Consider the following 26,093-nt stretch of genomic DNA (forward strand, 5'->3'; position numbering starts at 1 on the left):
CACCTGAGATGTTCATTTAAAAACTGCATATTTTTAGAATTGGTGCTTTCTGTTTAAAATTGGATTGGCACCATGTGATCACTTTGGTGGGAATATTCAACTTTTAATGTGTCCAGTAGTCATTATGTTGGCATGTCCTGGCATCAAAATAACAATAACCATCTTGCTTTCTGTTTAAAGAGAATCATTGAGTTACCTTACCTGTTTTAAAGTTAAAACTGTTCTTTTTCAGTGATAAGATGCAATTGAGTTTAGTCTCTTAATTTATTTAATAAATTGATTTTGATTTTCCATCATAAAAATAAACATGCTAATCTGTCATAGACTAATGAGAAAAGAACAGGGCTGATTTAGTACACAAATGATGCATTCATGTAAAGTGAAGGCCAAGTGAATCATGGTACCCAGCGCAAATAAAGTTTTACTATAGTTCAAACAGAGAAACATAGTGAGAAAATTGAAATATTACAGGGCTCATGTAGCATAGGCTGAACTCAAAAGAAGCCAGGCAAAGCAGTCACTTTATTTGGATTATAAGCAGTATATTGGGTTTGATTCTGTGTTTATGTGACACACCAACTTACAAATACTCTCCATGAAGAACTTTTGTTAAAAGTTCTTTTAAAATTATTGATCAGGCCAGACGCAGTGGCTCATGCCTGTAATCCCAGCACTTTGGGAGGCTTAGGCAGGCAGATCATCTGAGGTCAGGAGTTCAAGACCAGCCTGGCCAACATGGTGAAACCCTGTCTCTACTAAAAATACAAAAATTAGCTGGGTATGGTAGCAGGTGCCTGTAATCCCAGCTACTTGGGAGGCTGAGGGAGGAGAACTGCTTGAAGCCTGGAGGCGGGGGTTGCGGTGAGCCTAGAGCCCGCCATTGCACTCCAACCTGGGCAATAAGAGCAAAACTCCGTCTCAAAAAAAAATTAATTAATTAAAATAAAATAATTTGTCAATATTATATTTTGGAGAACGTCATTTTTAAATTAAGTGGGCCAATTAAAACAGTGAACTGATGGTTTCCAATGAATAACCTTGTAGGAGGGAAAAAATTATAATAATGATAATGATTATGAGTCAAATGACTGTATCATGCTTGATAAATATAAGTCAAATATATAAGTCAACAATTGAAATAAAATCTATAAAAGCATCATATTATACTTTTATTATTATATGTATAAATTGTAATTAAACCCAATATTAGTTATTTAGTTTCAGCAAATGTTACCACTTTCACATTGAATTAATGTTTTTTTATTTGAATTTAACTGATGATTTGTTTTCACTTAATCTGTAAATTTGATTTGTTCTTGTGATTTTTTAAATTGTGGTAAAAAGATATGTAACAAAATTTACCATTAAGATGGTAAATTATTAAGATAATTTAAGTATATAGTTCAGTAGTGTTAAGTATATTCACATAGTTGTTCAACAGATCTCTAGAACGGTTTCCTTTTGTGTTTGTATAGTTTTTAGTTAGCTACAAGCATAAAACATTTATACCTAATTACTACATATTTGTGCATATTTAAGGAACTATATAATGAAAATTATTTAAGTCAACATGGGGAGGGGTTTCAAGAGAACTTTTATCCTTTAAAGAAAAAGAGATGTGAGACACACTAATCAATATGGTGGCTCTCTTTCAGTCTCAATGTTTGCTCAACCAACCCTCTTGACTTTTCCTTCTTGGCTAGCTCACAGAGTGGGCTGTGTTGGAGATGACAGTGAAACCTCATTTCTTGGAAAAGCAGAATCAGAGGAGAGGATAGTAGTGTTCTACCTGAATTCAAATCTTCCTTTTTAATAATAAGTATAATATGAACACAATACTGTCTTTCAAGTTACTTTTTAGAATACTTTCAAATCCATTATCCTATTTTTGAAGCCCCATTGTGAATCTCTTAAGTAAGTTTCCTTTAAAGTCAAACATCATTGGCAGATTTTGATATGTTATACCTTTAATTATTCTAGCCAGTGCTGCTAGGAGCTTTGCTCCTTCGCAAGATGTTAGAGGAAAGACATCTCAAGGTGCTCTGAATGTTCTGTGAGTCAGCTGTGGCCTCTCCCAGGCCTTATTAAGAAAATAAACTATGCTGATGAGCTCCCCTGAAAAATTAGATGGAGGTTTTCAGGTTAAAACTCATATTGTTGACCTCTCCTAGGCTTTCTTTTTAAAATGAAAGTTTTTTTTTGTTGTTAGGATTTGCTGTTTAACTTTTTGGAAATAAGGTAATAGTCAAAGTCCCCATAATCATTAACGGTGGGATAGAAAGCAAGAAGGAAAGAGCACGAAAGAAAGGAACATTTACCGAGTATTTACTAGATGCCAGACAGTATTCTAGAAGCTTTCTATTCTTCATCTTACCTTATTCTAACTATCTCCATGGGAGTCGATTCTGTCGTCCCCATATCATTGGCTGAAATTCTGAGAAGTAAAGTAATTTGCGTAAGGTCACCCAACTTGTAATAAGTAAACTGAGGTTCAAGCCCACCTTTGTCTGGTTCCATAGCTACACTGTGTGAGTGAGAAACGTGAAAACACCTCACAGACTCAGCTTGGGCAGTGTTTTCTGCAACAGATTTTGTCTGGGGAACTTGGACAATGCCAATATTCATTCATAGAGTTTCTTTGCCCATTCCAGCAAATTATCATTTTCTGCTTTCTCGCTCAGTTATTTGTATACTTAGCTGATGGACTCAACTTCACACATTTCCCACACCCTACTTAGCAGAGTACAGAAATCCATTTTCTCTCTCACAGCTGGTTCCAACACTGGCCACATCTGCCTTTCCAGATGTGCGGGCTGCAATGTAAAACACACATCCTTACCACTCCACTTGCTGCAGTGTTGTCTGGCCCTTCTTGAGGCATGGTTCTAGGCTGCTCTTTAGAAAGGTGTGATGTATGCCCTGTGGGCTGCATTATCATCTGTTGGTTTAATATGCACATTCTGTGGTGCTTTTACATACTTTTCCAACTTTTTACATTCTGTGTCCATCTCTGATTGCATTTACATGGTGATTTATGGAGACTTTGAATATTATAATCTAAAGGGTATATGTGGGAAGGAGGAAGTGAGCAGGTTTGTTTATTAGGAAAATTCAGCAGTCCCTGCTTCTTTAAAGATCTCACCTTGAAATTGCATCAATGTGAGCTCAGTGAGGGTCGGAGAAGAGGGACCAGCTGACGCACTTCCTTATCATTTACTGTATGCTGCGTTGGGTTGTTAATGGCCTTTTCACATGTTGGTGTTATATCACCCCAGCTAGATTTTAAGTAATTAGAGAGCAAGAGCGTGTGCCACTCATCTTTGTGCCAAGCATATTACCTTGCACACAGTAGGCATTTAATGAGTAGTTGGAGTCTGGTTGCTATGTGTTAGTTGCTGTGGGTGCTGCTGAACTCTCACCTTGCAGCCTTTCTGGATTAGCTTTTGAATGACAGTTTTATTAGGCATGATGGAACCAGACCTCCCATGCTCACACTGTGGTGTCAGGGACTTCTGCCTCATGTGTCTTTTCAAATAATAACATTATGCTGGTACCCAAAGTATATGGTACCAGTTTAGAGTCTTGAATTTTAAAAACCTGAATATGGAAAGAACCTGCTCAACCACTTTGGAATGCCCCTGTTAAGCTCACCTTACAGCATCAGAAGTGGACTCCGCAGCCACCTATTAGATCCAATATGAAATGCCCTAAATACTCCCCTTACTTGGTGCCTGGAGGACCTCAGTCTTAAGCTTCTCCTTTGGACTGAGGGCCAGACAAGGCCTGTGTAGGGCAGGCTGAGCCAAGCCCTGGCTTGGATTAGGGGTATCATCCAGGAATAGAATGAGCGAATGGCTTCACCTTAAGGAAATCTTTTAAATGAGATGAACAATGACCTTCTTAAACAAAATAGAGAAAACATGATGTAACCTTTTCCAGATGATTAAAGATATTGTTTTTAAAACCAGTCACTTGCTGTGAAAGCTGTGATGTTATCAGTGACTTCTGAGGGGTGTTTATTGCTATAGTACATGATCTGAACCAATGAAGCTGGACATTTTAATGTGGCTGTTTTGATTTGACCTGGGTGAAAATTAGAGGTAAGGTTGCTTTTACAAACATTACTTAGTGATTTTTTTAAAAGCTGAATATTTACTAGTGCTTTTCAGGGTGCTTCAAAATATTAATATTTTCATGACAAAACCACCTTGTCAAAATGTCAGCTGTCATTTCCATCAAGATGCTGGTCCTCTAACCCTTCTTCCCTATTGTCCTGCTAAACTGGCAACTTCTAACCTACCAAGCGTTAGAAAAACAGAAAATTGCTCTTGTTAGAACCATGTATATAAAGTAAGAGTAAATGTGATCTGGGTGAGGGTCTGATGGTTGTGTTAGGATGGGGAGGTTTAGTGCCTAAGCCTTGGGATACTGTTTTGGCTTGGAGGATTATCCCATGAAACCCTTTTCACCACTGATGCCGTAGGTGGAATTAGTTCTTCAGGCAGACATTTTTTTCTTCTAGGGTCAAAGGTAAGGTGACGTGTGAAGGGGCAGCCAAGGCATCATCGGGAGGCTAGGGCTCGATGGAAGGGGTAAGGGGGGTAGTGCCGGGCATCTGGTTGGAGGGAAGTAGGAACACAGGCAGAAGCAGAGAAGGGCCCTTAGTGCTGCCAAGCACAGGCTGCTGCTTGACGCGCGGCCCTCAGCTGGCTGGCCCTGGCTGGAGAATTTCTCCGCAGGTCATTGGTTTTACCACAGCCTTGTTTGGAAACAATCTGCGTTCTAGGAGCCCATGGAGAACGGGCATCTTATTTTGAAAATCAGTTTGAAGCTAAAGTGGACTTTTTAATTACAAATGAGAGCAATGAAAATATAGCTATTGAACTTTATTGTTATTTTGGCCTCGTAAAAATTAAAAGTAAACTTTTTTAACTCAAGAGGATTTTATAAAATCTCCCCATTTGTGTACATTTCAGACATGAGACTCTACCACCCCAGAACCCATCTGAGAGGAATTTAAATCTCAGGAAAGTAGCAGCTTTCTTCAAGTTTCTGAGTAACTGAACCTTGTAGATAACAACAGATTGGAAGATAGAATCAGTTAATCCCTGAACTCAAGGAACCCTTGGCCCATAGCCCAGACAATACAGCATGCTGAAAATTGGTCTGGTCCCAGCCTCACGTAAACCTGTTTCTCGTCTCCTGAGAAGAATGCAGCTTTTGACCACTGCCCAGTGTGAGAGCGCGGCCTCACTGTTACACCTCAATGAAGGCAAGAACAAGTGGTTTGCAGTGGAGGGCATCGCCTGGAAGGTGGCAAAGGCCAGGCAGGTACCTGCGGCCCAGCTGCTGCTCGACGATGAGGCTGGCAGCCAAGTCTAGCACCAGCCTTTTCAAAAGCAGCCCTTTTGATAACACTGATTACATTTCCCTCACCGGAGCCTTGGGCTAATTGAGCAACAGCCAACTTCTCTGGGTAACAAAGAGGAGGGGAAAGTAATCCAAACACAGGTTTTATTATAAAAACCAGGGAGTGAGAGAAGTATGTTTATTCTGTAAGATAACACACCTGCTCGGTGCCTGGGAGGCTCATTTCCATCAGTTGCCATGGCAAACTCGTTATACTTCAAGGCCATGTGGCTTTGTTTCCTTTTGGGATCTGGTCCTTGTCCTACCTTTTCTAACAACTCCAACACAATGACATGGAAGCCTGCGACAGCATAATTGATTTCTCCTTCCCTCTATCAACGGTTCACATTTGTTCAGCACAGGACTGAGTCTGCCTTCTCCTTTGAACTCCTTGCTAAGCATGAAGGCATGCTTCAGAGAGCCACCCTCATTAACATTCCAGGTCCCTCTTCCCTGTCAGCAATAAACAAGCCCTGCATCAATGGCCTCCTGCCTTCCACTTTTACAAATGAGTGGCTCAGTTCCATGTTTTGCTGCTGATCCAGGTGCCCAGGCGCATACAACGCGAGGCTAAGAAGCACGCGGGAGGGACTAAAAATAGAACAGCAGTTTTGGATGCATACCAGAGCAGCTACTTCATCTCAACTTGCTTTGCACACTAAGCCTAATGGGATCCATCAGGCATGAGTTCTCTCGCGCACTAGCTCCCTCCCTCTCCCCTCTCTCCCCAGCTGCCGATTTCCATCAGCGCCTTCCTGGTGAAGGGAGCAAAGGGAGGTCAGGCAAGGGACAAGAAATGTGTGCCCTTATGGTTTTCGTTTACAAGCCCTGGGAGATCTGGGGGCTGCAGTTACTCCTTCCATAAGAGAGTTTCTAGAAAAAAAGCAGGCAGGCCCAGAACATGGTCACCTCTGCCCAGGTACACTTTGGTCCAAGACTTTCATTGTTTAGCAAAGCCTCAAATATCACTTCCTAATCACCCAATACCTATAACCTGGACCCATGCTCCTATATTCTTTGAAAAGTTAAGTAGAAAACTAAAGTACACTGAGTGTTCCTCTTACAGATCCCACCTGCTTGCTTGAGGCTAAGAATTTGGGAGCAAATGCACAGTGAGTTGGCAACACATGACTGCCAGGGTCTGCAAAAGCCACCCACCTGCCACCAAGTACCCTATCCAAAAGTGATCCTATCCTAAAGCATTTTCCAATAGAAAATGGAAGAAGTCATATGCAGTTAGGAACATGCTATCCTGCCTGGGCACAATACCTCCCAGCATGCCAGCCGTGTTGACTGAGCGAGGCTCCTTTGTGTGCTAAAGTGCCTCGTGCAGCCTCCCTCAAAAGGCCAGCCAGCATGACCATACGTTTCTCATGTCTACATCCAAAAGGTAATGCGGATGTTCCAAACAGCTAAGTATTATTCCAAGAAGTGCCATTTTTGTGGAATCAGAATTGTGATAGGAAGGGCTGGACACAGTGGCTCATACCCGTAATCCCAGCACTTCAGGAGGCTGAGGCGGGCAGATCACTTGAGGTCAGGAGTTAGGAGTTCGAGACCAGCCTGGCCAATGTGGTGAAATGCAGTCTATACTAAAAATGCAAAAATTAGCCGGGCTTGTGGTGGGTGCCTGTAGTCCCAGCTCCTAGGAAGGCTGAGGCAGGAGAATCGTTTGAACATGGGAGGCAGAGGCTGCAGTGAGCTGAGATCATGGCACTATTGTACTCCAGCCTGGGCGATAGGGTGAGACTGTCTCAAAAAAAAAAAAAAAAAAAAAGAATGGTGACAGGAAGATGAATATCACAGTATTTAAAAATCTTTTTCATTGTTGATGTTTTGGAGATTGGCCAGATACAACTAAAAGAAACTGATCTGGGCCAGGTGAGGTGGCTCACGCCTGCAATCCTAGTACTTTGGGAAACCAAGGTGGGAGGATTGTTTGAGCTAGGGGGTCAAGACAAGCCTGGGTTGAACATAATGAGACCCGGTCTCTACAAAAAAAATTTTTTTTTTTTTTTTTGAGACGAAGTCCTGCTCTGTTGCCCAGGCTGGAGTGCAGTAGTGCGATCTCTGCTCACTGCAACCTCCACCTGCCTGGTTCAAGCAATTCCCCTGCCTCAGCCTCCCAAGTAGCTGGGATTACAGGCATGTGCCACCATGCCCAGATAATTTTTTTTGTATTTTTAGTAGAGACGGGATTTCACTGATCTCAAACTCCTGACCTCAGGCAACCTGCCCACCCTGGCCTCCCAAAGTGCTGGGATTACAGGTGTGAGCCACTGTGCCCAGCCAAAATTTTTAAAAAATAAACTGGGCATGGTGGCATGCACCTTTGGTCCTAGCTACTCAGGAGGCTGAGGTGGGGGGATCACTTGAGCCCGGGAGGTTGAGGCTTCAGTAAGCCGTGATCATGCCACTGCACTCCAGCCTGGGTGGCAGAGCAAGACCATGTCTCTAAATAAATAAATAAATAAGTTGATCTGACTAATAGCAGATTTTGTCTGTAAGTGTCAGGCAAGTGTCAAGACCTTTTACATTGTGCTTCAGTTTCATATAATAGCAGTATAAGATAAATATGCCAAGCCACTTCAAGAAAAGTCATACTTCATATAATCACAGCAATAATCAATTCCCCAAAGAATTTCTAACGGAACAAGTTGCAACATGATCATCTAATCCTCCAGTCACTAGAGGATGGAGGTACTTCTTCCCTCAGGGAGAGGGAAGTATCTCTTCAGGGAGACACCAGGTCATTTGTTGAACACATCTACTGTGAAAAACCAGAAAGCTTTCTAGATTCATCAAATAAATGTCTGCAGTCTGGAAATCAGAACATCTGGGTTCTAGTCCTAGGATGACCTTAGACAAGCCACGGCTGCTCTGCGCCCTGCTTTCCTTGTGTATAAAACAAAGCTGCAGGGATATATGATTTCTAGGGTCTCTTTCTAGACTGAAAGTTCCATAACAGAAATAAATGATCTGAGAATTTAATTGATTTTCGTGCTTTCTTTCTTCCTTTTTTCCCCCCCTTTGGTTGTTGTTGTTTATTTGGTTAGTAGGCTAAAATAGAACTATTTTTCTTGGAAAATAGTGCATAATTCTCTGGGATGAGAGGCATTTCTTCTCTGTGGTATTTTCCCACAGTGTAACTTTCCTTCTCTTTTCATTTGCCACTAGGAGGTGGGTCTCACTGATTCTTCCTGGTTCATTAAGAAGAAACAGAAAGATCCTGTGTTTTCAGAGACTTTCTGGATCATTTCCCATGATCATAGGGCTTTGCAATCCATTTGGCAAAGGTGGTGGTGACAATGGGGTGTTTGGCAAAGTGGATGAGGTAGTTGACGAAGCAGCTGGGGTAAAGAAAAATGCTCTTGGCAAAACATCATGAAACTAGGCTGGAATGTTCAAAATGGAGAACTTGCATCCCTTGCTGAGATGACTCTGATAAAAATTCTGTCTTTAAAGAGGTGATTTATTTAACAGGAAACAAAGAAAAACGTATCAACAGCAATAATTTTTCTGAGCACTGAGCTGAGAAATAGCTAGTCTAATACTTTGATTGTAGCCATGTACTGAGACCTCTTTGAACAATCTAGAAGTTAAAATAGATTTGAAACCAGTCACTAAAATTTAAAACTACATTTAAAATTCCAAATTAGTCATCAAATATTAGATAAGAACCTAACCTTGCATTCCACAAACCCACCCCTCAAATCGGTGTAAGTAAGTCTGAATAAAGCCTTGGGGCTAAGAGGTTATTTTTACTAAGTCAGCCCTACCCCACTTCCACCCCAAAAATATCTAAAGATGAATGCCTGAGGACCAGCATAACATCTAAATCAACTGAGTGTTAATCTTATTGTCAGTGCTCTCAAATAGTTGTTACAATTCCTTTGATGGGCCGGGCGTGGTGGCTCATGCCTGTAATCCCAGCACTTTGGGAGGCCGAGGCGGATGGATCACGAGGTCAGGAGATCAAGACCATCCTGGCTAACACGGTGAAACCCCGTCTCTACTAAAAATACAAAAAATTAGCCGGGCATGGTGGCAGGTGCCTGTAGTCACAGCTACTCGAGAGGCTGAGGCAGGAGAATCACTTGAACCCGGGAGGTGGAGGTTGCAGTGAGCTGTGATTGCACCACTGCACTCTAGCCTGGGTGACAGAGCGAGACTACGTCTCAAAAAAAAAAAAAAAAATGCTTTGATGTTGGTGGTCATCAGATCTCATAGAAATTTCAGGGGCCAAGCTTTCGTCACTTGGCCAAGTGCGTGTGTGTGTGTATGTGTGCATGTGTGTGTGTCTGTGTGTACTTTTTGGTTTGTTTTTTTGCTACCAGTGCTACCAGCTGTAACACTTTAATGACTCTTTGTGGAACACCAGGGACCACTGCTCATCAACCACCTGGGGTAAGCAGAGTGGAAGGAATGAGTGGTTCAGAGCTTAGGACAGGTCTCTGAAGGGAGGAAGGGTTAATAACATCACATTGCTAAATCTTTGCAAACTAGAAACATTTCAGAGTAATTGCTGATGTCATTTTATTTACAAACGTGTGTCGAATCCTTAATGATGGTGTCACCTCAGACTAAAAAAGAGAATGAAAAAAGAGAAAGAAGACTTGAAGTTTGTGTTTGGGTGTTTTCCAGGTTATCCAAATATGAAAGTCAGTTCTACCAGGTCTCAAAACTACGGAACTAATGTTACATGTCAGAAAGTCTTACAAATGAGTACTTATGTTATGCTAGTTTTTCTTCTCTTTTCCTATTTTTTAAAGAACAAAGACATTCGTCTCACCCAATAGACATCTAAGTTATAAAGTAAATGAAACTAGTGTTCTTTGCAATGCATTAGCAATGTTTCTTATTTATAGTTGACAAGTATTTGTCCTTTCCCTGTGCTGACATATAAGAGCTGGACTGGGCTGGGCGTGGTGGCCCCCATCTGTAATCCTAGCACTTTGGGAGGCCAAGGCAGGTGAATCACTTGAGCCCAGGAATTCGAGACTAGCCTGGACAACATGGCAAAACCCTGCCTCTACAAAAAATACAAAAATTAACCAAGCATGTTGGTGCACACCTATAGTCCCTGCTACTTGGGAGGCTGAAGTGTAAGGGTCACCTGAGCCCGGCAAGGTCAAAGCTGCAGTGAGCTGAGACTGTGTCACTGTACTGCAGCCTGGGAAAGAGTGAGACCCTGTCTCAAAAAAAAGAAAAAAAAAAAAAAAAGGTGGACTGTCTTGTAGCACAAGTGAGCCTTGTTTAAGAGGCTAGTAGATAAAGAAGGGAAGCAGTAGCTTTCAGCCCCAAAAAGTCTTCATTGTCTTAGTAGCTTGGGCCATAATTAAAGCCATCCCACCTTTATAGTTTACGTAGATTTGATACATGTATACTTATTTTATATATGGATATGTGTATGTGTTCTTTTTCTGGAGACCAGGTAAACAAGATATATAGATACAGATAGATATCCAAAATTATCAACCTGAGGGTATTGTTGAAGATTTTTTTTTTTTTTTTGAGACGGAGTCTCACTCTATTGCCCAGGCTGGAGTGCAGTGGCACAATCTCGGCTCACTGCAAGCTCCGCCTCCCGGGTTGACACCATTCTCTGGCCTCAGCCTCCCCAGTAGCTGGGACTACAGGCGCCTGCCACCACGCCCGACTATTTTTTTTGTATTTTTAGTAGAGATGGAGTTTCACCGTGTTAGCCAGGATGGTCTTGATCTCCTGACCTCGTGATCCGCCTGCCTCAGCCTCCCAAAGTGCTGGGATTCCAGGCGTGAGAAGATATTTTTTAAAAGAGGAAAATGTTGGCTGGGTGTGGTGGCTCACACCTGTAATCCCAGCACTTTGGGAGGCCGAGGTGGGCGGATCACAAGGTCAGGAGTTCGAGACCAGTCTGGCCAATATGAAACCCTGTCTCTACTAAAAATACAAAAATTAGCTGGGCATGGTGGCAGGTGCCTATAGGTCTAGCTACTTGGGAGGTTGAGGCAGAAGAATCACTTGAACCCAGGAGGCGCAGGTTGCAGTGAGCCAAGATTGCAGCACTGCACTCCAGCCTGGACGACAGAGCGAGACTCTGTCTCAAACAAAAAAAAAGAAGAAGAAAATGTCTCTGTTAAGAAAATGTAAATTTGTCCTCTGAGAGACATAATTATGAAAATGAAAACTCAGTCACTCCTCAAAAGAGTATTTAGAATTTAGGTCCTAGACTTCAAATCTTTTAGAGTAATTAGAGATGCTTTTGTCCATGTCATTTTATAAATGAGTCCCTGGAATCTAAGAAAAGTTAAAGGACTTGCTAAAGGTCATACAGCTAATTGGTGGTAGAACCAAAATTAGAACACAGACTACAATTCTAGCCTACATCCCCCATCACTTCATACACATATGCAAATATTTTTACCTATGTAGTCAGATCCTGAGAACCATAATCATACTATTTAGAATCATGGCTGTATGCTATATAAAGTTGTTTTGTTAAAAATGGGTGTTTTTATTTGTTTGTTTGTTTTTTGAGACGGAGTCTCACTCTGTCTCCCAAGCTAGAGTGCAGTGACATGATCTCGGCTCACTGCAACCTCTGCCTCCCGGGTTCAAGTGATTCTCCTGCCTCAGCCTCCCAAGTAGCTGGGATTACAGGTGCGCACCACCATGCCTGGCTAACTTTTTTGTAATTTTAGCAGAGATGGGGTTTCACCATGTTGGCCAGGCTGGTCTCAAACTCCTGACCTCAAATGATCTGCCTGCCTTAGCTTCCCAAAGTGCTGGGATTACAGGTGTGAGCCACTGCGCCCAGCCTAAAAATCTTTATTGCAAGAATAGAGCTTCCATGATTATGGTTAAAAAGGGTTGTTTAACTAGCTGGCTTTAATCCATTAATACAGAGTGGTCTGTTATATTTATCTAATATTATATCTAAGCAGCTTTGTTGATGTCCCTGGAAGCAACTGCCCATATCATTATAAATTATATGTATCTCCTTTGAGATAAGTAAAACATAATCTTACAAAAGAGTAAACATTTTATTATTTGTACATGAATCAGTTTGGTCTGAGGATACACAAGCATCTGGCTAACTCATAAAAGTAGCCTGAAGTGATTGATAGGAGAGTGTTTGTAGTCATTTCCATTTGCTGCCACATCCCTTACATTATCTACTTGCTAAGCACTGAGAGGCCCAGAATGGACACATCAAACTGTCTGGAGGAACATATGGGACACTGGCACCTGCAATGGGTTTTTTAAAAGCAGAGAATGCAGAGCAGTCACAGACTCCACTTCAAAGCCAGGGTGTGTGAAGGTCTCCGGGGAAGAGCTCTGCACAACAGGTTTCCTGGGGGCCAGAGGGCCTCTCGGGGAGGAACAGAAAAAAACCAGCCAAGAGTGCTACCGACCAGCCTCAGCTAGAATGCTGTCAGAACAGGGCCCCAAACATGGCCTGGCCTCAGTGATCTGGGGATGAACGGTATCACAAGGGAACCACCTGAAGGGTGGGCAGAGGCCCCCGTGGAGGAGCCACATACTCTTCCTCTCTCAGCAGCCGCAGCAGGATGTTTTTTTTATTCTTGGGCCAGCTGTAGACATGAGTGTTCTGAAGCCAGGTGGGCACATGCTCCTATGGGAGGCAGAATGACAGGAGCAAAGGTCATTAGAGAAAAACCTGGATGCCAGATCCCAGGCTCAGTTCCCAAACATTTCTGGCTTTCCCTACATGGGCGTTTCCTACCAAACTATCCTGGGAGTTGTGCTGTTTTGCTTTTGGAAAGGTTTAGCATGTGAAATGTTCTTGGCTTCGGGTACAAGCTGTATATCTCATTATAAAAACCACATGTGCGCAGCATTTTCTGTCAGTCTCCCAGGCTACCTACCCTTTGCATTTCAACGTGCTTTTCACCACCCTCACATAAAAGGGGTAGGACAGAGGTCACACAGAGTGATGTGAATTCCCCTGTGACTTCAGAAGAAGTATGCCAGGGCTGTAGGCTTAAATCAATTCATTACCCTTTCACTCCTGCCCCAGGTCTGGCCTGCAGTAGGAGCCCATCAGACCTCAGTGATCAGGCAGAGGCAGAAACTGTTAGCCAGGGATCCTGGGGATGCAGTGTCAGACTGCCCTCATGGAGTGGATGTTCTGGTGGGGAGAGGCAGATAATAAGTAAATGGATAGTGTGTTCAACAGTGATGTATGCTGTGGAGAAGAATTAAACAAGAAAGGGGACAGGGAGTGCTGGGGCAAGGGTGAAAGATTTGCAGTTTTAAATAGGGTGCTTAGGAGAGGTCTCACTGAGAAAATGAGCAAAGACCTAAAAGAGTGGAAGAAGCAAGCTCTGTGGTTGTCTGGGTCCAGGCAGATAGGAGAGTCAGTGTGAAGGCCCTGTGGAGGGAGTGTGTTGGGTCTGTTCACAAGCAACAAGGCCACTGTGAGTAGAGCAGAGTGAGTAGGTGCAGAGGTCTGGAAGTAGAAGGGGCTGTATCGGATAGTGCCCTGTAGGCCACCATAAGGCCTTTGCTTTTGAGTCTAACTCCTAGGGACTATAGGACAGGACTTCTCTAGGTATTGTGCTTAGAAGCAGCACCTGCTGCATGGCAGGCATCATACTGAGTACTGAGGATGCCCAAATGAAAAGGACGCAGGGACTGCCTTGAGGACTTCAAATCTTAGGATGAAAGCAAAATGTCAACAAATGATTTTCTAGTCAATGGTGTACCAAGGGGACAGGTGGTGAGAGCGGCCTGTGCTGGGCTCAGGTAATACGGGCATTGTCTGAAGGAGATGTAAAAATAATAACAAAACCAATGAAAATTTGGTCTATTTTGTATATCGCCATGCTCCAATAATTCTCAACAATTATTCCCAGTACCCTCAACCCAAACACATACCATTGACCCAAGGTGCTAGAATTAAGCACCCTTAAGAAAGGGACAATGAAATATATCAGCATGGAGGTAAAGAGGTGTCAGGGCAGGGCGCAGTGGCTCACGCCTGTAATCCCAGCACTGGGGAGGCTGAGGAGAGTGGATTACCTGAGGTCAGGAGTTCAAGACCAGCCTGGCCAACATGGTGAAACCCTGTCTCTACTAAACATACAAAAATTAGCTGGGCGTGGTGGCGAGCACCTATAACCCCAGCTACTTGGGAGGCTGAGGCAGGAGAATTGCTTGAACCTGGGAGGTGGAGGTTGCAGTGAGCTGAGATTGCACCACTGCACTCCAGCCTGGGCAACAGAGCAAGACCCTGTCTCAAAAAAAAAAAAAAAAAAAAAAACACTTTGGGAGGCCCAGGCAGGTGGATCACGAGGTCAAGAGAACAAGACCATCCTGGCCAACATGGTGAAACCCCATCTCCACTAAAAATACAAAAATTAGCTGGGCATAGTGGCACATGCCTGTAGTCCCAGATAGTCGGGAGGCTGAGGCAGGAGAGTCGCTTGAACCCTGGAGGTGGAGGTTGCAGTGAGCCGAGATCACACCACTACACTCCAGCCTGATGACAGAGCAAGACTCCGTCTCAAAACAAACAAGCAAAAGAGGTGTCGGGGAGGCTAGAGAGGTTGGGTGATATAAGGGTAAGTAAGAGTTCACTAGGCAGGCAAGTTAGGGAAGGGCATTGCAAGCAGATGGAACAGAAAAGGCAAAGGCACAGAGACAAAAGAACACAGCATGTGTGAGGGCATGCTGAAATGGTCCAGGGTGACCAGAGCACACAGCATCTACAGAGGGTGATGAGAGAAAACTACACAAGGGGAGTCAGTCCTCTTCTGAGAGGCCTCATAGATCGTGCTAAGAAAGGTGGATATGATCTTGTAGTCAATGGGAAAACAGCACAAAATTTTTAAGCTACCAAGAAACAGATCAGACCTACATTTTGGATGTTCGTCTTTGATGGCAGAGGAGAGGATGGCTAGCACAAGGTCAAAGTGGAGATGAGACCAGTAAGGAGACTCATCAGTAAGTGACAGCAGTGAGACCCTGGGCAAAGGCAGTGCAGGGAGGATAGAAAGGTGTGCCATTGCACAGGCTGTGCACCATACAGCCTGAGGTGTCCCGTTCCCATAAACTGGAGCCTCCCTCATCCAGGGCAGGGGTCTCAGTGCAGTCTTGACATCTGAGGATCCCTCCAGGGTGAAACAGGGCCTGAGTTTAGGGTGCTGTGGTCTGATTCTCAACATGTTTACTCCACCACTGCCTTCCCTTTGCCAAGCATGGAATGTGGCCTCAGGTGGTTTTGCCCCCATTCTCCAAACTTGCTGGCAGACCCTTCTGGTGTGAAAAGCCTCATATGAATCACGGCAAAGTTCACTCTGGTAACTATAGATTTAATTCCTGTAATCTTTAGCTTTGAGAGCTGAACTATGTGCAATGAAATGCCTCCCTGGAACAGCCAGCAAAAACGATACACATCTTGACTTTTATGTACAAGAGATAAGAAGTATCACATGAACCTTCTCTTTTTCTCTCTTGAGTTAAAACAGAAACTACATCTTTGTGTGCAACGGTTCTTTGAACAATTAGGACAGCAGTGATCCTATCAGATAGCTTTAAAACCCTCCTGATTCATACTGCTGAACTGAGTGGTACAACTTGTTGATCTTTCTGGTAACATTGTTATCTCTAAGGATTGATAAAGAATTGATGACAGACACGGTGGTTCATATCTGTAATCCCAGCACTTTGGGAGGCTGAGGCAGGCAGATCACCTGAGGTCAGGAGTTCAAGACCAGCCTGGCCAACATGGTGAAACCCCATCTCTACTAAAAATAAAAAAAATTAGCCAGGTGTGGTGGCAGGGACCTGTAATCCCAGCTACTTGGGAAGCTGAAGCAGGAGAATCACTTGAACCCAGGAGGCGGAGGTTGCAGTGAGCCAAGGTCACGCCATTGCACTCCAGGCTGGGCAACACAGCGAGACTCCATCTCAAAAAAAAAAAAAAAAAAAAAAAGAAAAGAAAGAAAAAAAGAATGGACAAGGTTTTCCACTTAAAATCCCAGATGGCAAAGCAAACCAAAGATTGAATTATGAGGATTTTGTTTCTTTGTTTGTTTACCTTCTTAGCATTTGGGAAGAGCACAGGGATGAATCTGAAATTCATGCTTCCTTGTTTTATGAACTCAATCTGCATCTGAAACCAAACAAATGTGAAGGTTTAATTTCAGGAATGAGGATGAGGAGTTAATGGTACCCATAATCATGCACATCCACATGGCATTTTTATTCTGATTTCCATACTTGAGTGCCACACACTTAACATTTTAAGGCCTCCCCATTACACATCTATTCCATTCACTCATCAGTCGTTTATTGGAGGCCTATTAGAAGTCACATTCTATGTCAGACTTTGGGTTTTAAGGATTAGGAGACCTTCCAGGGTATGCTGGAACTGGCTTGCAGCAGCTCACAAAAGCTGGTTGTGTGCATCTCTTCCTAATTCTGTGTTCAGTGACTTCACACTGATAGCTTGAAATTGGCGATGGTATTGGAGAGTATTTATACCATGGAAATAGGTAAGTGCTACAAATCAGGAGAGCCAGCTTAGCAGAACACCACAGATACAGTCCCTATCTTCACAAAGCCAGCAGTCTAGTGAGCAGGCAGAAAGGGAAATTACCAACCAGAGTGCCGGGTGAAAAGTATTAACAATTGCTCTGGAAGCCCAGAATGGGGGCCATCCATTCTACATCAGAGATTGGAAGGACAATTACAAAAGAGGGTTCATTAGGGCACCGAAAGAAAAGATTTTGGTCAAGTAGGGAAAATAGAGGCAGAGGCAACAGCATGAGCAAATGTCTGGAGGTGTGAAAGTGTGTTGATGTGGTTGGGACCAGCTACTAATGCACTGTGACTAGAGCACAAGATGGGCTTGGCAGAGAGGGGATGTCAATTGCGAAGAGCTCCATCTGCCAGGCTTTAGGTTCCTCACACCAGTTCCAATATGCTCTGACACTGCGGTAGCCCAAGAAGATTTAGCTACCAAGAACTCTCTCAAAAATCAGAATTTTCAATAGGAGGGGAGTTAGAGTCTTCCAAATCCTGTGACCAGCACAAAGCTTTCAGTCATCTGATGAGGAGACGAGGAATTATGTGTTTCCAACCATTTCATCTTCCAATTCATTTTTATAACTGAGAAGTTTTCATTGTGCATGGAAATAACAGAACAGAGAAGAAAGTGACAGTGGTGATAGCTGGTTATCAAAATCACCATAGAAACCCCTCATAAACACACACTCTCACATAGTCGCATACGCACACACACATGCACACACACGATCACACATGCACACACACGATCACACAACACACACAAATCCTCCACAAGGTGTTTTTTCGGAACCACCTCTCTCTAAAAACCATAAGATAACACCAAGAACATATTTTAAAATGACCCAAGTACTGTGCAGCTAGAAGCACCCACCACACCAGCACCGAGTACACATGAAAGGAAGGGGATGGGGTGCATAAGTGAAAAGTGAAGCACTGAGTTTTGTTCGACTTCTAGGACTCCGTATACTGTGAAGTTTGGCTTGTGCACTAGGCTGCCCAGCCTGTGGAGGGGCCAGCCAGCAGCAGTGCATTTTTATTTTCTCTCACCCTTCCAGATACTGAGTTTCTGTAAACTAATTCACTGTATGATGCAGTTACTCATCAGTACCTCTGCACTACCTCTGTCATGGCCAAGTTCTTATTGTTCCAGGGTTTTCTGTTGCCTAGAGGGGTGCAGGAAGTCAGCCAGGCAGTCAGGAAGGCACTCTGTGTCTGACCTCTTCGACCCCTTCTATGATGAGTAAGGGCCCAAGACATTGTGGCCCAAGAAAGCAAGTTTGGCGACAGTTTGGTTCCAGTTGGTACAGTCAGACAAGCTCTGAGGCCAAGCTGTGTATTACTGCCTGGCTACACCACACACCCACAGAGCTAGACAGGTTTCCTTAGGAACTGGCTGAGGCCTCGAGCCCTTCCCACGCACCAGCTGTCAGCTTCTGGGACTGGCAGGTTCCTAGAGATGCAGACAGGACATCGGGTGCTCTGAGGCCATGCAGACATGCATCAGACAACCAAGGGCCGGCAGCACCCCAAGCCAGCCATGACCTTTTCAGGCAGTTTGCTCCCAGAAATGATACCTTTCCGGGGCACTGTACAAGGGCTGTGAGACTGGTTGAGACCAGAAGAGGAGGGAGCCTTATCTCCTGACTCCCTGGCCTCACTTTTTAACCTCATCACTTTGCCTCGGCTCTTCCTTCGGTTTGGTTGTGAGCTCACGTGAGTGGTCTGCACTTGGTGGAAAGGGAGACAGAGACCATGAAGACTCAGATGGGGAATACCCACCCTCCTACTTTCCCACACTGCTGACCCACAGGACAGACCTGGGACCTACATCTGCTTCCCCTGAGGTAAAGCTGTGTGCCCCGAGACAGCCTGACTGTGTCCTCCCCATCTTCCCATCTTAGTGACACTCTATGCCCATTCCAGGTGCCTTCCCCCTCATGAAGTGTTAGAGCTGAAATGGAGCTTATCAGTTCTAGTCCAGTGATTTTCCAAGCCTTTTTAAATCTCAGAATCCTTGGTCAACAAACAAGCCTGAGAAGTACAGACCAGCTCTGGCTGAGGTGGGGGTGGGAGGCGCAGACCCAGCCCCTCCTCCAGCACATATGGACACCCATTGGGAACTCCACAGGACAGCCTGAAAGTCACAAGTGTAGCACCGCATCCTAGTCAAGCAGAAACTGTCTCACAGCATCTCTATAATCACGGGGAGGAGGAGGATTCGTAGCCCATAAAACAGCCAGTTCCAAAGCTGGGTGATTGTTTCGGCCAGAATGTTCTAGTTTTATCCCATGCTGGACAAGTTTAATATCCTAAATGTCTCCCACTGATTTCAATATAACCAGGCCCCATAGTTCCCCACCTGTCATGAGCTAAGAACACTCCCTTCCCTTGTTTGAGCATCTGATATGCACCAGATATTTTGAAAACATTATTTCATTTCATCTTCACGACAACCCTGTAAGTATTAGTGACCCATTTTGTGAGTAGGGACATTGAGGCACAAAGAGTTTAAGCAGTGGGGCCACGGTCACACAGCCTGTACATGAGGAAGCCAACTTTAACCAGGCCCACATGATGCAACAGCAGGTGTCCCTTTCACTACGCCACCTGCCTTTCTGAAAAGGTAGGGTACGGAACATGATACAGCTGCAGAGGCCAGCCCTCCTCACCGCCCCGTCTCCTGCCTCCTAGGACTTCATAGTTGCTGGTAAACAGCCAAGCCAGCAGAGCATGTCTTTCCAGAACCTTGGATCCTAGAGATGACAGATTGCTCTCCCCTTGCAACTGATAGGAACAACTGAGTCCCAGAGGTGCAGGGACTTGCCCACAGTCCCTACGGTAGATGGAGTCAGAACCAACAGCTCCTCTCCTGACATGGCAGGCCTGGAGCTGTTCACCCAGCATCATGCTGCCTTCAGTTGGTCTCCGGGGAAGAATGGGACTTCCCTGGACAAGGTATCCATCCCCAGGGGACAGTGAGGTGTTGTGATCCCCTCCCCACTCACCATTCGATGAATGTACTTAGTATGTAAGCCATGCTCATCCTCGTCCAGCTGCGACTCTGCGCCTTCCACATCCTGTTTGTATTTGGGGCTGATTGCTACGATTATCATCACGGTCTTCTGTTAATGAGAGGGAGAAAGGCATGTTTATGGAAGTGTAAAGTGTGGTCCATTTGGTGAAGGCAGGCTGGAATCTGGCCAGCAGGACTGTGGGCATTCTCTGACACACGGGGTGGAGGGCCAGGCTCATTCTCCATAGAAAGAGAAGCACTGGCCCCCCCTCAGGCAGACTCTTATCTCTGCTTCTCCCTTCTGTCTCCAGCCCAGCCCCACCTTGAACATGCAGAGCAAATGGCTCAGAGAGGGGCTCTCTCAAATAGATGTGCTTTTGCCTACCATTTTCCACAACCATCACTAATAAACCTCTAATGAAAGCCCGAATCACTGAGTGAGTCTGTGTCGTGGCAAAAAGGCACCGCAACACCAACAGTAAGAAGCACCCTCCCTCCCTCCAGCTGGTTCTGAGCTGCCAGTCACTGCACTCTTGACTGCCCTGTCTTCTGTGTGTACACATTAGCACAGTCAGTAGGAACAGACCCTTCAGCACAAAGCAAACATCAGGCTGCAGACAAAAGGAAAAGTGCAACACCCCAGCCTGCTGAGACTCCCGTCCCCCACTGACTCCCTCCAAAAGAAGCAGCCGACACGGACACGCTGGCAGCAATCAATTTCGGTCTTGTTAAAGCACAACGTGTCCCAGTGGCCGGTATAGATTCTGTCAGTGGAGAACAAATCACGGGGCTGCACGTGGGCACCTCGGGGGTGGTGTGCTGTGCAGCCTGCGAGGCTGCCTAGGAAACCTCTTCAGCCCAATTCTACAAAACACTTGGGGTGGCCTCAGATTAAATTGAATTCTGCTGCTCTCTCCCCACTCTCCGCCTTCATTTCCTTCTTTCCTATTCTCGTCAAAAGATTGTTTCCTCTGATTGTTATCAACCACCTGTGTCTGGTTTGACCGTTATTTCCTGCCTGTGCATGTCCAAGAGGGTGACTCCATCCTTCCTTTCCAAGTCTTTGCACGGCTTCCAACAAGGGAGGCTTTGTTGGGGCTTTCTCAGCTTCAGACTTAGGTGGGTAGGCCAGGGTTTCTTTAATAAAACAACTTCATAAGCTCATTGTCTTTCTCACCAGAAAACAAACTCTGGTTTTTGGAATGTACTTACATCCCTAAGGTAGCGCTCCATCCATTTAATGATATCAATGCCTCGGATTCTATCCTCAAATATGTCAATCTGCAAAAAAAAGATGTGGGAGTTGGCCCTTAATGAGAGGTTCTCTCAAGATGCAGAGCAGAAGAAAACACACTACTATATACATTTAAAGCTCCAAAACTTAACTAATGCTTTTTGCAAGAAGGAGCACATAGGTCTAAAAAACAAAATATAATTTTCTGAAAATATTCCCTATTTCAACATTAGTAGGCATTTAAGTAGTTAATATTATGTCCATAATTAGGATATTGTGATACACATCAAAATATATCTATGGCTACACAATAATCAGGTTTTTAAAAATCTGAGGGACACGGTATACCACTAAGTTGGATATAAGCCAGCAATATACACACATTATATATCTGTAATTTAGACATTTGAAAGGCAAACATAATTCTGGAACATTTTAATGGATGTGTGGCATACAAGTAACTGAGATACAATTGTGGTGCTTTACCTGCATTAGTGAGGTCATTATTATGGTATTATGTACAGTTTCAATCTATATGTTTCAAAAGGATTGTATGAAACTTGGAGCAGAGCCAAGAAACAGTCACAAAAACAATTACTGAAATGGTAGGGAAGAGGTTTATGATGAAAGTCAGAAGTAGAACTCTTAGGCCTTGAAAAGACTGATATTTACTATCAGCGTTCAAGTTTTTGAAGGGATATTTTAAAAGGAGAAAGATCAGTTATTTTTTATTTTATAAGAAACCAAATAAGGCCCTTCTTGGGCTCAGGCTTATACTGCAGTGTGTGTGTGTGTGTGTGTGTGTGTGTGTGTGTGTGTGTGTGTGTGTGTGTGTGTGTGTGTGTGTGTGTGTGTGTGTGTACGTGCACGTGTGTGTTTACAAGATGCTCTTGAGAGTGTGTGTGTGTGTGTGTGTGTGTGTACGTGCACGTGTGTGTTTACAAGATGCTCTTGATGGGAAGAGGGATTATATACTGGAATGGGTGACTCAGGGGGAGTGTCCCTGGGGAGGGGTTATGTGATTCAGCTGCACTGCTCCCAGATTACTTGTCCTAAATGTCATTCCAGGCCAGGCACGATGGCTCATGCCTGTAATCCCAGCACTTGGGAGGCCGTGGCAGGCAGATCACTTGAAAAGCCATCCATGATCCATCCATGATCCAGCCTTGCCATCCATGATCCAGCCATCCATGCCATCCATGATCCAGCCATCCATGATCCAGCCTCGCCTCTCTTTTCCTCACATATCCTGTCTACTTTACTCCCCACATTGGAGTCCCCTGTACCCTAAAGGCACAGCACAAGCCCCCCTGCTCTGTGAATCCTTCCCACATGCCAATCTCCTCCTCTTCCTCACTTCACCTAACTCTACCCCATTGTGACCACTAATGATACTGGACAATTAACACATATGATAACATTCTTTTATTCAGGACATGTTTCATTTATGTCTGCTGTGTCTCTTCAACCTGATGCTAACTAAGCCTCCTACGGAAAGAGACCGTGCCCTGTGTATACCGAACTATCACATACATAGAGTACAGAGTTCAGAATATGTGTCTTTACATGAAAAATGGAATGGCTGTTATTTTGGTTTAGATGACTCCTGTTTTCAAATGTGTGATGGCCAACGACTACTCTTGAGAACGCTTTTGTAGCTTTCTGTGACTGTGTCACTAATCCATTGCTATTATATGGGAGAGAAGCAATATAGTGTCAGGGTTGAGAAGAAACAGACAGCTTGGGTTCTGTCTTGGCTTTGCCTGTTCCCACCTGCATGACTTTGGAAATGTTACTAAAACTCTCTAAATCTTATCTTCACTTGTAATATGTAGTTAATAAACTGACTTCCTACGGTGGTTGTGAGAACTAAAATGAGTTAACATGGAAAAGGCCTATCATAATGCCAGGCAGGAAATAAGCACTCAATAAATGGTGATAATTGGCCGGGTGTGGTGGCTCACGCCTGTAATCCCAGCACTTTGGGAGGCTGAGGGGGGCAGATCACTTGAGGTTAGGAGTGTGAGACCAGCCCGGCAAACATGGTGAAAACCCGTCTCTACTAAAAATACAAAAAAAAATTAGCTGAGCTTGGTGGCAGGTGCCTGTAATCCCAGTTACTCAGGAGGCTGAGGCAGGAGAATTGCTTGAGCCTGGGAGGCAGAGGTTGCAGTGAGCCGAGATCGTGCCACTGCACCCTAGCCTGGGCAACAGAGCAAGACCCCGTCTCAAAAAAAAATAAATAAATAAAAAATAGTGATTATTGTTATTATCCAAGCACTCTAAATTATTCCCAGCTACTGTAGTGGACATCCTGGGTGGTGCAATGAGCTGGATATCTTCCATTTGTTTCTCCAAGTCTCTCCCAAAGTCCATAGCTCCTGTTATGATCATTCCTCCACACAGCTACTATTATGGGCTGAATTGTGTTCCCAAAATTCCTATGTTGAAGCCCTATCTCCCAGTACCTCAGAATGTGACTGTATTTGGAGATAGGACCTTTAAAGAAGTAATTAGGATAAAAAGAGGTGATATGTATGGGCCCTAATCCAATAGAACTAGTGTCCATAGAAGACGAGATTAGAACACAGACGTGTCCACACAGAGGAGAGACCATGTGAGGACAGAAGGAGAAGACAGCCTCAGGATGAAATGAACCCTGCTGAAACCTTGATCTTGGACTTCCAGACTCCAGAACTGTGAGAAAATAAATTTCTACGCTTAAGCCACCCAATCTGTAGTACTTTATAGGAATCCTAGCAAACTAATATAGCCATCCTCTTCATCTTCCAGTAAGAATTCCTTCTTTGACTCTTTAGACCTAGGGGCAGTAACAACTCCCTGCTTTTGCTAGTGCCAGAATACTGCACTATCCCCAATAAAATTGGACTCTCTAAAACCTACCCAAAGCTTTGTAACAGGCCCTTTATTACACTCTCCTTAAATTACTCATTAAGTGTTTCATTCCACTAAGGGGATCTAGATGTTTCAATAATAACTTAGCTGTCCAGGACCGGGCTCTGTGATTTCTACCACAAGTCTTCATAGAGATGAGGGTCAGGGACAGATTTAAATTCTGCCTAAGTGGCCCCTGGTTGTGAAGATAAACAAAACCTAAGCTCTCCTCCAGGGGCTATCAGTATGTGTCTTTGGAAATGACAAAAAGTAAGATCTTTTCTGAAATGCTGGCCTTATGTCTTAGTATTTATTTATATTACAGACCTGGTCTTGTTATATTGCCCAGGCTGGCCTCCAACTCCTGGGCTCAAGTGATCCTCCCACCTCTGCCTCCCAAGTAGCTGGGACTACAGGCACGCACCACCACACCCAGTGTAATTTGATTTTATGTCACAGTTGCCGCAGTGCTTTCTTTTTTTCTTTTTTTTGGAGACAGAGTCTTGCTCTGTTGCCCAGGCTGGATTGGAGTGCAGTGGTGTGATGCCGGCTCACTGCAACTTCCACCTCCCAGGTTCAAGCAATTCTTGTGCCTCAGCCTCCCAAGTAGCTGGGACTACAGGTGCACACCACCATGCCAACTTTTTTTTTTTTTTTTTTTTTTTTTTTGAGACAGAGCCTTGCTCTGTCACCCAGGCTGGAGTGCAGTGGCGAGATCTCGGCTCACTGCAACCTTCACCGCCAGGGTTCAAGCAATTCTCCTGCCTCAGCCTCCCAAGTAGCTGGGACTACAGAAATGTGCCACCACACTCGGCTAATTTTTTTGTATTTTTTGTAGAGATAGGGTTTCACTATGTTGTCCAGGCTGGTCTTGAACTCCTGACCTCAGATGATCTGCCCGCCTCAGCCTTACAGAGTGCTAGTATTACAGGTGTGAGCCACTGCGCCTGGCCATAGTTTGTATTTTAGTCGTGATGGGGTTTCCCCATGTTGCCTAGGCTCGTCCCAAACTCCTGAGCTCAGGCAATTTGTCTGCCTTGGCCTCCCAAAGTGCTAGGATTACAGGCATGAGCCACCACGCCTGGCTGCTATAGTGCTTTCTTATACCAGAAATGAGAAAGGGAAATATTAGTCTCTATATAATTATGGAGTTGGATTGTATAAGTTGTATGCATTTTTTAAAAAAGAACTTTCATTTTCATTTTTTAGAAAATTGTGTTGGCCGAGTGCAGTGGCTCACACCTGTAATCCCAGCACTTTGGGAGGCCGAGGTTGGCAGATCATGAGGTCAGGAGTTCGAGACCAGCCTGGCCAACATAGTGAAACCCCATCTCTACTAAAAATACACACACACAAAAAAATTAGCTGGGCATGGTGGTGGGCACTGTAATCCTAGCTACTTGAGAGGCTGAACCTGGGAGGCAGAGGTTGCAGTGAGCCAAGATCACGCCACTTCACACCAGCCCAGGCAACAGTTCTAGACTCTGTCTCAAAAAAAAAAAAAAAAAATTATCTTATAGAATAAAGAAAGCTTCAAATAAAAACTCCTGTTAAACAATACTAAATAACTTTTAAAATTGATATTTAGTTACTAAGTATCCCTCTTTACCCATAGACATTTATATTCATAGATATTTCCCTTAATTTTTCACCACTCTCTAGAATTCACTAGAAAAGGCCTAGAAGAGGGCTCTGGAAAGGAAAAGAAGTTATCTCAGTGTTTGAGGAAAGCCAGTCCCCTGAGTAGCATCATGTGGTACTTTATTTATCATAGAGAAAAATTTACATGTCTTTAAGCTGTACTGTGTCAAGGGACTGCAGGGGGACAGGGGCAGTGTGTGTTTCCTGAGATTTCTGGAGCCAAGATCACAGTGGGCTTGCAGGGCTGGGTGAGGTCAGCCTCCCCTGGAACTGGATTAGACCAGCCCCAAACCTGGCCAGTATCACCCATCCAGAAGCATCACTGCGTCAAGGTATGAAAATGGCAGCTGTGTGCAATGG

The 26,093-nt window shown here is 44.2% G+C and overlaps 2 protein-coding genes across 15 annotated transcripts in view; one reads left to right on the forward strand and one right to left on the reverse strand.

Moving 5' to 3' along the window:
- LOC109027360 (spidroin-1-like) overlaps nucleotides 1–26,093 on the forward strand; it is a 119,877-nt gene that overhangs the window by 63,952 nt on the left and 29,832 nt on the right. For 4 of the 14 annotated variants that reach the window (XM_063707202.1, XM_055391524.2, XM_055391527.2 and 1 more), the window contains one exon: nucleotides 4,977–10,917. The exons of the other annotated variants lie outside the window; for them this stretch is intronic. The gene's annotated coding sequence lies outside the window, so the exon portion shown is untranslated. Of the gene's footprint in view, nucleotides 1–4,976; nucleotides 10,918–26,093 lie in introns of those variants that run through there. 14 annotated transcript variants of the gene reach the window in all.
- TRAF3IP2 (TRAF3 interacting protein 2) overlaps nucleotides 12,416–26,093 on the reverse strand; it is a 48,044-nt gene continuing 34,366 nt past the window's right edge. Inside the window, exons 7-10 of the mRNA XM_019029833.3 lie at nucleotides 21,176–21,244; nucleotides 19,956–20,072; nucleotides 16,457–16,531; nucleotides 12,416–13,027 (exon numbers count right to left, since the gene is read on the reverse strand). Coding sequence (XP_018885378.1) covers nucleotides 12,881–13,027; nucleotides 16,457–16,531; nucleotides 19,956–20,072; nucleotides 21,176–21,244 — 408 coding nt within the window. The 3' untranslated portion in view covers nucleotides 12,416–12,880. The remainder of the gene's footprint in view (nucleotides 13,028–16,456; nucleotides 16,532–19,955; nucleotides 20,073–21,175; nucleotides 21,245–26,093) is intronic.

This window comes from Gorilla gorilla, chromosome 5 (assembly GCF_029281585.2).
Source record: "Gorilla gorilla gorilla isolate KB3781 chromosome 5, NHGRI_mGorGor1-v2.1_pri, whole genome shotgun sequence".
In the NCBI taxonomy this organism is placed as follows: Eukaryota; Metazoa; Chordata; class Mammalia; order Primates; family Hominidae; genus Gorilla; species Gorilla gorilla.